General features: G+C 50.9%; 1 protein-coding gene across 2 annotated transcripts in view; it reads right to left on the bottom strand.

Moving 5' to 3' along the window:
- Window positions 1-12609, bottom strand: part of rock2a (rho-associated, coiled-coil containing protein kinase 2a) — a 75439-nt gene that overhangs the window by 27194 nt on the left and 35636 nt on the right. For both annotated transcript variants that reach the window (XM_035415171.1, XM_035415179.1), the window contains exons 2-7: window positions 11174-11255; window positions 10109-10209; window positions 9106-9243; window positions 7685-7945; window positions 4794-4938; window positions 4110-4248 (exon numbers count right to left, since the gene is read on the bottom strand). In XM_035415171.1, coding sequence (XP_035271062.1) covers window positions 4110-4248; window positions 4794-4938; window positions 7685-7945; window positions 9106-9243; window positions 10109-10209; window positions 11174-11255 — 866 coding nt within the window. The remainder of the gene's footprint in view (window positions 1-4109; window positions 4249-4793; window positions 4939-7684; window positions 7946-9105; window positions 9244-10108; window positions 10210-11173; window positions 11256-12609) is intronic.

The following is a 12609-nucleotide window of genomic DNA, read 5'->3' as shown; positions in this document are numbered from 1 at the left end:
AGGGTTTATGGGGACAGCACACACAGCAGGGCGCTGTACACACTGGGGGTTTATGGGGACCGCACACACAGCAGGGCGCTGTACACACTGGGGGTTTATGGGGACAGCACACACAGCAGGGCGCTGTACACACCGCAGGTAACCGGGGGTTTATGGGGACAGCACACACAGCAGGGCGCTGTACACACTGGGGGTTTATGGGGACAGCACACATAGCAGGGCGCTGTACACACCGGGGGTTTATGGGGACAGCACACATAGCAGGGCGCTGTACACACCGGGGGTTTATGGGGACAGCACACACAGCAGGGCGCTGTACACACCGCAGGTAACCCGGGGGTTTATGGGGACAGCACACACAGCAGGGCGCTGTACACACTGGGGGTTTATGGGGACAGCACACACAGCAGGGTGCTGTACACACCGCAAGTAACCGGGGGTTTATGGGGACAGCACACACAGCAGGGTGCTGTACACACCGCAGGTAACCGGGGGTTTATGGGGACAGCACACACAGCAGGGCGCTGTACACACCGGGGGTTTATGGGGACAGCACACACAGCAGGGCGCTGTACACACCGCAGGTAACCGGGGGTTTATGGGGACAGCACACACAGCAGGGTGCTGTACACACCGCAGAAAACTGGAGGTTTATGGGGACAGCACACACAGCAGGGTGCTGTACACACCACAGGAAACTGGGGGTTTATGGGGACAGCAGACACAGCAGGGCGCTGTACACACCGCAGGTAACCCGGGGGTTTATGGGGACAGCACACACAGCAGGGCGCTGTACACACTGGGGGTTTATGGGGACAGCACACACAGCAGGGTGCTGTACACACCGCAAGTAACCGGGGGTTTATGGGGACAGCACACAGCAGGGTGCTGTACACACCGCAGGTACCCGGGGGTTTATGGGGACAGCACACACAGCAGGGCGCTGTACACACCGGGGGTTTATGGGGACAGCACACACAGCAGGGCGCTGTACACACCGCAGGTAACCGGGGGTTTATGGGGACAGCACACACAGCAGGGTGCTGTACACACCGCAGAAAACTGGGGGTTTATGGGGACAGCACACACAGCAGGGTGCTGTACACACCGCAGGAAACTGGGGGTTTATGGGGACAGCACACACAGCAGGGCGCTGTACACACAGCAGCTAACCCGGGGGTTTATGGGGACAGCACACACAGCAGGGTGCTGTACACACTGGGGGTTTATGGGGACAGCACACACAGCAGGGCGCTGTACACACAGCAGCTAACCCGGGGGTTTATGGGGACAGCACACACAGCAGGGCACTGTACACACTGGGGGTTTATGGGGACAGCACACACAGCAGGGCGCTGTACACACTGGGGGTTTATGGGGACAGCACACACAGCAGGGCGCTGTACACACTGGGGGTTTATGGGGACAGCACACACAGCAGGGTGCTGTACACACTGGGGGTTTATGGGGACAGCACACACAGCAGGGTGCTGTACACACCGGGGGTTTATGGGGACAGCACACACAGCACGGGAGAGGCAGAGAGCTAGCGCTAGCGCGGTCGCTAATCATCTGTGCGCTCACATTCCCGTCCGCTGACCCGGGAACCGCCGTCACCCGCCGCGGGAACGCAGGAAACGAGCCGCGCCGTTCGCCCGGCGGGAGCTCAGGCGAAGACACCGCGCTGCGCGGCGCGTGGGCTTCACCGCGGCTCACCTCACCGCTGTCCGTCAACCAAAGCGCATTCAAGGCGCTCACCGTGTCTCCAAGACCCCGAGTTCAGGTCTTTTCAATGTTCCCCTGGCCCCCCAAAGTCAAGGACCCATGCACACCCTGCTGCATCACAGCCAGTGGTTTTCAGCCATGTATAAAGCCGTTTAAAAATTCACCAAATATCTCTGAAACAGAAAGCTCTAGGGTCAGCACCTTATGCCCCCCCCCAATGCCATCCGCGACCATTTAGCATTTTCAAGCATACTGTCGACACGATTAACCCTTTGAAGAGTTGGTTTGGTTTTTTTGGAATGTTTTTTTCCCCCAAAAATTCCCCAAAAGTCAGTGTTCTAGAACTCCACCACTTTCAGTTACCAGAAGTCACTGTGACATCAGCATTGGAATGTTCAGATGAGAACGTTCTAATCCCATGTTTGTGATCTCACACCTTAAAAGGATTAAAGAACTACAATCCAGTTCCATATTGCGCGTGAAGTCATTCAGAGTTTTAGTGTTTTCATTTTTGCTCGTTGATATTAGCACGGTAAATATGACATGAAATACAGGCATTTTTCTTTTTTGAGTGGGCTCAACACATTAAAATATCAACCATCACCAGTTACGGAGCCATCAACGATAAACCAAGAACTCACACAAAATATGCACATGGGAGGTTCGTAGACATGGACTGCATGTTCCGCCAGAGAGGAGAGTGCCTGAGCTGCCAGACTGTACTGTGCTGTTTTTATTATGAGTAAGTGTGGGTAGGCGAGAGAAAGTACATCTGTGAGTAACAGAGTGAGTAAGGGGTCAGAGAGAGGGGGTGTGTGTGTGTGTGTGTGTGTGTGTGTGTGTGTGTGTGTGTGTACAGACATGTCTGTAAATCTACTGCGAAAAAGTCCAGGGGTTCAGGCTGCTTGTGTGTATAGGTCCACAGGGAGTGAGTGAGTATAGGCATTCAATTCTAGGGCAGGGCTGAGGACCACTGTGAGAGACTCCATTATGACACGTGAGTCAACTTCCAACCAATCAGGTAACAGAGTCACGCACCCCTCACAGAACTTCAGACCTCCATGGACCTCTCAAGATAACGGATGTGGTACAGCAAGTCTGGATTCAGTGTTTCTCCTTAACTTCCACTTTCAAAACAAACAAGTTTTTTTCTTTTTTTTTGGTTTTCACAAATTATAGTTCGGAGAGTTCAGCAGTCGTTAACTTACCAAACTATGACTTGTAAAAAAAAATTTAAAAAACGCTTGTCTATTGACTTTTGAAACAATGTTTAGGACAAATGTTGCTTGAATGCAGGCCAAGGATAAAAGCACTGAGTCTGTCCCCACGATCTGACCACTGACAATTAGAGCTCTGCTTTCATCGCGTCCACACCACGCGGAGCTGGTCAGACCGCACACAGGACCGACACTGAGCAGGGAACAAAGACATCCAGCCTCAGAAACAGGGACAAACATCGCTGAGCACGACAGGCTAAACACAAACATTCAGCCTCAGAAACAGGGACAAACATCGCTGTTTATGACAGGCTAAACACAAACATTCAGCCTCAGAAACAGGGACAAACATCGCTGAGCACGACAGGCTAAACACAAACATTCAGCCTCAGAAACAGGGACAAACATCGCTGTGTACGACAGGCTAAACACAAACATTCAGCCTCAGAAACAGGGACAAACATCGCTGTGTACGACAGGCTGAACACAAACATTCAGCCTCAAAAACAGGGACAAACATCGCTGTGTACGACAGGCTAAACACAAACATTCAGCCTCAGAAACAGGGACAAACATCGCTGTGTACGACAGGCTGAACACAAAGACATCCAGCCTTAGAAACGGACAAACATCGCTGTGTACGACAGGCTAAACACAAACATTCAGCCTCAAAAACAGGGACAAACATCGCTGTTTACGACAGGCTAAACACAAAGACATCCGGCCTGAGAAACAGGGACAAACATCAATGTTTACGACAGGCTAAACACAAAGACATCCAGCCTTAGAAACAGGGACAAACATCGCTGTGTAAGACAGGCTAAACACAAAGACATCCAGCCTCAAAAACAGGGACAAACATCGCTGTGTACGACAGGCTGAACACAAACATTCAGCCTCAGAAACAGGGACAAACATCGCTGTGTACGACAGGCTGAACACAAACATTCAGCCTCAGAAACAGGGACAAACATCGCTGTGTACGACAGGCTAAACACAAACATTCAGCCTCAAAAACAGGGACAAACATCGCTGTGTACGACAGGCTAAACACAAAGACATCCCCAGTCCGAAGAAGGCATGTGACGTGCGTTTGGTGTTTGTTTGGTGATGATTTTGAGCCGACCGGGCGCTCTGGCTGGTGCCGTACGGTTCAGGGATCCTCACCTGTCTGTTAAAAAGGCACAGATGAGGTTCTTGGCGTCCTTGGAGATCTCCACGTCGTCCGGGAAGTTGAGCGAGTTTTTGTGGTCCATGATCTTACTGTAGGTCCCCACCAGTGAGTCTGCATAAAAGGGCGTGTCACCTACGAGGGAAAGAGAGAGAAAGATGGAGTGAGAGGGGGAGAGAGGGAGGGACAGATGGTGAGATGGAGAGGGAAGGGGGGGAAGAGAGAGAATGAGAGAGGGGAGAGGGAAGGGGGGACAGAGTGATGGAGTGAGAGAGGGGGAGACGGATGTGAAGAGAGGAGAGGGAGAGAAGGGATAGAGGAGAAAAGGGAGGGAGAGGGAGCAAGAGAGAGGAAAAGTGTGAGAAGAGAGAAGGAGGGAGAGTGGAGAGAAAGAAAAAGAATGGATGAGTAGAAAGAGAGGAGCAGCGAGGGAAAAGAGAGAGACGGAATAAGGGAAGGAGGTAAGGGGACAGGAACAGGGCTTCAGCTTCCACATAATAACCCAGATCAGATATGGTCCCATAATATTTACAGTCCTGTATCATCACCCCGAATTTTGGACAGCGTGACCCGTACCGGTCAGTTGCACCCCCCCCACCCCACAGAGGAGTGGTCCACTCAGTGCCCCCCCATCCCCCACCCCACACACACACACACACACAAAGAAGCGGTCCACTCACCGACCAGCATCTCGAAGATGAAGACGCCCACGGACCACCAGTCGCACTCGCGGCCGTAGTAGCCGTCGCCCCCCTGGGACTTCAGCACCTCGGGGGAGATGTAGTCCGGCGTGCCCACCGCCGTGTCGCAGCGCACCATCCCCGTCTGAGGAACCAGAAGAAGCACCGCCCACCCGTCAGTGACCGCCTCCCACCCATCAGTAACCGCCTCCCATCCGTCAGTGACCGCCTCCCACCCGTCAGTAACCGCCTCCCACCCGTCAGTGACCGCCTCCCACCCATCAGTAACCGCCTCCCTCCCGTCAGTGACCGCCTCCCACCCGTCAGTGACCGCCTCCCACCCGTCAGTAACCGCCTCCCACCCGCCAGTAACCGCCACCCACCCGTCAGTGACCGCCTCCCACCCGTCAGTAACCGCCTCCCACCCGTCAGTAACCGCCTCCCACCCGTCAGTAACCGTCAGTAACCGCCACCCACCCGTCAGTGACCGCCTCCCACCCGTCAGTAACCGCCTCCCACCCGTCAGTAACCGCCTCCCTCCCGTCAGTAACCGCCTCCCTCCCGTCAGTAACCGCCTCCCACCCGTCAGTAACCGCCTCCCACCCGTCAGTAACCGCCTCCCACCCGTCAGTAACCGCCTCCCACCCGTCAGTAACCGCCTCCCTCCCGTCAGTAACCGCCTCCCTCCCGTCAGTAACCGCCTCCCACCCGTCAGTGACCGCCTCCCACCCGTCAGTAACCGTCAGTAACCGCCACCCACCCGTCAGTGACCGCCTCCCACCCATCAGTAACCGCACTCCTGTAACCATGGCTACCCGTCAGTAGCCGCGGTAACCGGGTGTCAGTCATTTGCTGGCTATCCCGTTTACCCCTGCACACAGCCATTAGTGCGGCCCTGAGCTGTCTTGACTCCCGGATGGTGGGTCAATTCCACTTCAGATCAGTCGACTCAGGACATTCGTTGAAATTCAACATCGCAAGAATGTTCTACATTTTATTCATTTTCGAAATTGTTTGAATTGAGGCAGAACTGACCCCGCTCCCCCCGCCCGCCCCCCCCCCCCCCCAGGCTCACACTCTCCTGTTTTAACTCATGTTACTTGTCAGTCAGATGAGACCCGGTCCTCAGTTGGCCCTCCTGGAAGAGAGATCGAAGACTAATAATTGGCCTTTATATCTCTCTCCAGCTTAGCTGCTGTACGGTGGTGCAAAATGGCCGCCGTGCATCACCCAGGGGGGTTCCATGCACTGTCTGAGGCGAGCTCCCCCACCGCTGATGTGTCCTTTCAGATCTTGAAAGGTGCTAAATAAATGCATTCTATTATCACCATTTTTATCCTCCCCCCCCCCCCCAGCAGACAGTCTGACCACGCTGCAGACAAACAGGCAGTCCCCCCAGACTCAGCTCTATTGTGTCCTCAAAGTCCGCTGCTGGCAAAATGCCTTTCATTTGTTCTGCTTCCATTGGGAATTACCCAATCACTGACTCCCCTCTCTGGCCATATCGTGAACTGCATAATAAAAAATGAAAATGTTTTTTTCAAAACTAAAAATACCGGATTCCTGATTAACAGGCTCGCTGCTGTTTGATGGTACTCTTGTGAATTGCCTGTACTCATACAGGGCACAGGTAACAACTTCGCACAAGCAAGTCACATCAGTTCAAATAAAAAAGAAAAAGAAAAATGTGTTTCTCTCCTAATCCACCCATTTTACGGCAAATGAATCTCGTAAATCAGCTGTGAACCTGGACCTTGAATCGTTGGCTAGAAAACTGATTTGAATTTCAAACTGTTCTAACTGGTGCCACAAACTAAAAAAAAAAATTGCAGATATTGCCTCTGTCCACCAGGTGGTGCTGCTGGATAGCTCACCACAGGCACGGGGAAAGATTAACATTACACACATTCCCAGCCAGGAGGAAGTTTAAACGCTTCAGTGCTATCACAGCTATCAGGGTTCAACAGGCATTATTTCACAATGGCACTCACGGGAGTTGAAGTCCAGAGCTAGTGTAAAAGCACTACAAATGTGCCAGATATTGACTACATTTCCCATCAGCCCCACAGGATTAAAAAAAAAAAAGCTACTGAAGGATCTGCACCATCGGTCAGACGGCGGGTGAATTAGGCAGCAGACTGTTGACACAGCATTAGTGTGTTTATCCGTGAAGTGCGTGCGTGCGACTGGGGTGAATCCCCAGTGTCTCTGCCAAAAGAACGGGTCCCTCACTGGAGGCTGTGTTTACTGAAGATCTCAGTCTCCCAGTCTCCCTGCGGGACCACGGGGGGGGGGGTCAAACACAGAGACGTACTGTACCTCAAAAACCACCAGTCGAAGTTCTAACACTGAACATCATCATTACAGTATTGACTGTCACCTCTCCCTCACACGTACAAACACACAGAACTCTGACTGTTAATGGGCGAGCAAAGGCAGTCAACATCCTCTCTCTCTCCATGTCTCTTTCTCCATCTCCCTTTCTCTTCCCCTCTGTCTCTTCTGCCCTCTCTCCCTCTCCTTCCATCCCTTTCTCTCTTCTCAATATGCACTGTGTGTCTCCCTGTCTGTCTGTTCGGTTGCGTTGTTGTGTTCACAGTTTACAAGAGTGCCACCATGCACAAGTGTCCGTCAGTCTGTCTGTCCGTCCAGGTATTTACAGTCATTTTGTGACATTGCATGTCCGTCTGGCCATCCAGCTGTCTGTCTGTCCAGCTGTCCAGATTATTCACTTCTACAGACAGTATGTGACATGTCGTGTTGGTCAGTCAGTCTGTCTGTCTGTCCATCTGTCCAGGTATTTAGAGTCATTTTGTGACATGCTGTGTCCGTCCGCCCGTCCCGGGACAGGTCACTACGGCTGGTTAAAGTAACGGGGGGGGGGGGCTGACCGTGTCCATCTTCATGCAGGTGCCGAAGTCGGCCAGTTTGAGGTGGCCCTGGCAGTCCAGCAGCATGTTGTCGGGCTTGACGTCGCGGTGGATGAAGCCCATGGAGTGGATGGCGTCCAGGGCCAGGACCACCTCGGCCGTGTAGAACCGCGCCCACTTCTCCGGAACGTCGTAGGTGCTGGTCAGGTTGACCAGGTCGCCCCCCGGCATGTACTCCATCACCATGTACAGGTAGCGGTCGTCCTGGAAGGCGCAGCACAGCTACAGAGAGAGAGAGATGTGTTAGAGATGCATACACTCAACACATTAACTCAACACAGCATAGCTACAGAGAGAGAGAGAGAGAGAGATGTGTTAGAGATGCATACACTCAACACATTAACTCAACACAGCATAGCTACAGAAAGAGAGACGTGTTAGAGAGGCATACACTCAACACATTAACTCAACACAGCACAGCTACGCAAGAGAGACGCGTTAGGGAAGCTTACACCCAACACATTAACTCAACACAGCACAGCTACGCAAGAGAGACGTGTTAGAGAAGCATACACTCAACACATGAACTCAACACAGCACAGCTACAGAGAGAGAGAGAGATGTGTTAGAGAAGCATACACTCAACACATTAACTCAACATAGCACAGCTACAGAGAGAGAGAGACGTGTTAGAGGCATACACTCAACACATTAACTCAACACAGCACAGCTACACAGAGAGACGTGTTAGAGAAGCATACACTCAACACATTAACTCAACACAGCACAGCTACAGAGAGAGAGAGACGTGTTAGAGGCATACACTCAACACAGCACAGCTACACAGAGAGACGTGTTAGAGAAGCATACACTCAACACATTAACTCAACACAGCACAGCTACAGAGAGAGACACGTGTTAGAGAAGCATACACTCAACACATTAACTCAACACAGCGCAGCTACAGAAAGAGAGACGTGTTAGAGAAGCATACACTCAACACGATAACTCAACACAGCACAGCTACGCAGAGACAGAGACGTGTTAGACACGAATGAACTCACCTCAATACAATACAACACAACTCAACAACACAGCACAGCTACGCAGAGACGCGTTAGAGAGGCATACACTCAACACGATAACTCAACACAGCATAACACAATAACGACTGAATACAACACAACTCAACACAGGACAAACAACTCAACACAGCACAACAAAGGACAAGACAAAACAGCACAACTCAATACAGTACAACTCAACACAACATAACATAAACACAACACAACACTAGACACTGACATTTGACACAAACACAAAACAGCAACACAAATGAAAGCAGCCCAACTCATACCACAGCTACCCAAACGAGCAGGACAGAAGTGAGCTTGACTCAGCACAAGGCAGCCCAGGACAGGGTGACCCCACGGTGACCTCACCTGCACGACCCAGGGGCTGTCGGCGAAGGCCATGATGTCACGCTCCTCCCAGAAGAAGGCGGAGTCAGAGCGCTTGATCATCTCAAATTTACTCAGCAGCTTCATGGCGTAGACCTTCTGTGAGGCTTTATGCCGCACCTGGAGAGAGAGAGAGCACACACCTGTCAATAATCACACACACACACACACACACACACACACACACACACACACACACACACACACACACACACACACACACACACACACACACACACACACATACATGCACACAGGCATGCACACACACACACACACGCACACACACACACACACACACACACATGCATACACACACGCGTGCACAGGCACACACAAACACAGACATAAACACCTGTCAATAATCACACACACACATGCACACACACATACACGCACACAGGCATGCAAACACACGCACACGCACATGCACACACACACACGCGTGCACAGGCACACACACACACAGGCATGCACACACACGCGCACACACACACACACACACACACACACACACACACACGCGTGCACAGGCACACACACACACAGACATAAACACCTGTCAATAATCACACACACACATGCACACACGCGCACACGCACACACACAGACACGCACACACCTGTCAATACACACACCTGTCAGAATAACCCCACACACACACACACAATACAACAGTTGGATCAGTTGGGCACAGTAGGATCAGTCACATATAATGGGATTAGTCACCTACAGTGGGATTAGATATACAGTACAGTAGGACCAGTCACATACGGTGGGATCAGTCACATACAGCAGGATCAGATGGATCAGTCACACACAGTGGGATCCGATGGATCAGTCACACACAGTGGGATCCGATAGATCAGTCACACACAGTGGGATCAGTCACACACAGTGGGATCAGATGGATCAGTCACACACAGTGGGATCAGTCACACACAGTGGGATCAGTCATGGTCCAGTATGGTCTGTCCAACTCACCAGCTGGACCTCTCCAAAGGCTCCCCTGCCGATGACCTTCACTCTGTCAAAATCCTCCGACTTCATCTGGAGATCCCGAATAGCGGCCATGACCTTCTCATCTGCAGAGAGAAGAGTGTGTTACTGTTAGAACCCATGACCTTCTCATCTGCAGAGAGAAGAGTGTGTTAGTGTTAGAGCCCATGACCTTCTCATCTGCAGAGAGAAGAGTGTGTTACTGTTAGAACCCATGACCTTCTCATCTGCAGAGAGAAGAGTGTGTTACCGTTAGAATCCATGACCTTCTCATCTGCAGAGAGAAGAGTGTGTTACTGTTAGACCCCATGACCTTCTCATCTGCAGAGAGAAGAGTGTGTTACCGTTAGAATCCATGACCTTCTCATCTGCAGAGAGAAGAGTGTGTTACTGTTAGAGCCCATGACCTTCTCATCTGCAGGGAGAAGAGTGTGTTAGTGTTAGAACCCATGACCTTCTCATCTGCAGGGAGAAGAGTGTGTTAGTATTAGACCCCATGACCTTCTCATCTGCAGAGAGAAGAGTGTGTTACTGTTAGAACCCATGACCTTCTCATCTGCAGGGAGAAGAGTGTGTTAGTGTTAGAGCCTATGACCTTCTCATCTGCAGGGAGAAGAGTGTTTACTGTTAGAACCCATGACCTTCTCATCTGCAGAGAGAAGAGACAAGACTAATACTGTTAGAGACAATAGCACACACTGGCATCCAAAACGCTGCTGGTCGAGGAGAAATCCACCACTGCATATTTATGTGTTGCATATTGTGGCAGCACCATGGAACACGCTTTTGTGATGTCATAAAAAAGCGACCAACCCCAAGTAGGCCAATCATCATCAGTTACGGTACACATGCAATGGAGTTACTCAAAGACAAGCAGCCTTCTCTTCCTTTGACTTGAGTTCATTTAGCAATGAAGCAGTCGAATGGTCTCCGGGGTCGATAAAGCGATCATTATCTTGCCGCGTTAAACTAAACGACAGGCTCAGCGGAGAAGACTCACGGAGGTCTGGCACCTGAACCTTCGAACGCCGGCGAAGCCTCGGCACTTACATCGGTTTAAAAACGTTTCGATGTTCTTGTTTTTCCTCAGCGCGGGGAAGTCCAGGTCGAGAACCAGGGCGTTCATGGAGTCCTGAGGAGATGAGAGCATAATAATAATAATAATCATCAAACATTGAATTAAAAAAAACAGCGTAAACAACACCGATGAAAACAGGATGTTCCTTCAGCAATCAGCAAAATGGTAGCAGATGTTTCCCAATTTTTATCATTCGGAGAATTTTTTTGTATTTAGAGGCAGCTGTTCACTCAAGGTTAGTTTCAGAAAGTGGAATATAACTGCCATAAATACAGCTCAATATGAAAGAAATATTTAACATTACTTAAAAAAATAAAATAAAAAAAAAAGACAGTTAATTTAATTTAAAAACTAAACGTTAGTCAGTACAGTACAGGCACAGAGAAGAACACTATTTCCATTTCATATTTTGGTTTACACTTCCGTTAAGCGTTTTCAGGTCTAGAGGTACGGTAGGCCCACATAATAAGCTTTTATTTCTGGGTATTCTAGTGCATGCATATGCAGAAAACAATGAGTGGGTGTGAGACTATTTCCATAGCAACACCAACCACAGAGCACAGCTGTGCCTGATCTGATATCTCCATGGAGACATTACCCTGAGTTCCATTAACTTGCCGGTCAAAAAAAAAAAAAAAAAAAAAAAAAACGTTCTGAACTCAGTGACCCTTGCCACACCCCCCAACAACGAGCCCATGGCCACGCCCCCTTAAACCGGGCGACCATCTGATGCGTACTGATGTGTACGGTTCATAGGAATCCCCTCCGACAGAAGTGACTATTTAAGGGAAAAAAAAACAAACGTAGCGCCGCGGCACAGGAAGTGACACGTCACGTCCCGGACTTTAAAGATAATTCGGCGGTGTCAGGAAGTGGGTTCCGCCACCGGTCCTGCGAGTCATTTCCCCCTGCCGCCGTGAGCGTTTCCTCAGCAACCGAGCGGCTTTAAATGGCACTCGGGGCCCCAGTGCATGCTGGGGGAATGAAAAAACCACCAAGTTTAACAAAAACGCTCAAAGCGCTTTACAGCGAGGGAGAAACTCGGCTCAGCCACCGCCAACGTGCAGCAGCGCCCGCCTTGGGTGATGCACGGCGGCCATTTTGCCCCAGAACGCTCACCACACATCAGCCGACGTGGAGGGGGGGAGAAAATAATTTTTAGCCAATCAAATCAGGGGATGAGCAGGTAGCAGCAGGGTGTGCCAGGGCACTGAAACTGAAACACGCATTACATTACATTACATTTATTTAGCAGACGCTTTTATCCAAAGCGACGTACAAAATATCATGGTCGTTGGACAACTACAAAACACAGGTTCAGTAAGGTACAAGCTCTGCCCTTCCCCCCCCATTCCCTCTCCCCCTGCTCCCCCCTCCTCTGGCCCCCCCGCCCCCCCTCCACCCGGGA

The sequence above is a fragment of the Anguilla anguilla genome, chromosome 1 (assembly GCF_013347855.1).
Source record: "Anguilla anguilla isolate fAngAng1 chromosome 1, fAngAng1.pri, whole genome shotgun sequence".
Classification (NCBI taxonomy): Eukaryota; Metazoa; Chordata; class Actinopteri; order Anguilliformes; family Anguillidae; genus Anguilla; species Anguilla anguilla.
Note: the sequence above shows the minus strand (reverse complement) of the source record. Positions and strands in the feature narration are given on the sequence as shown.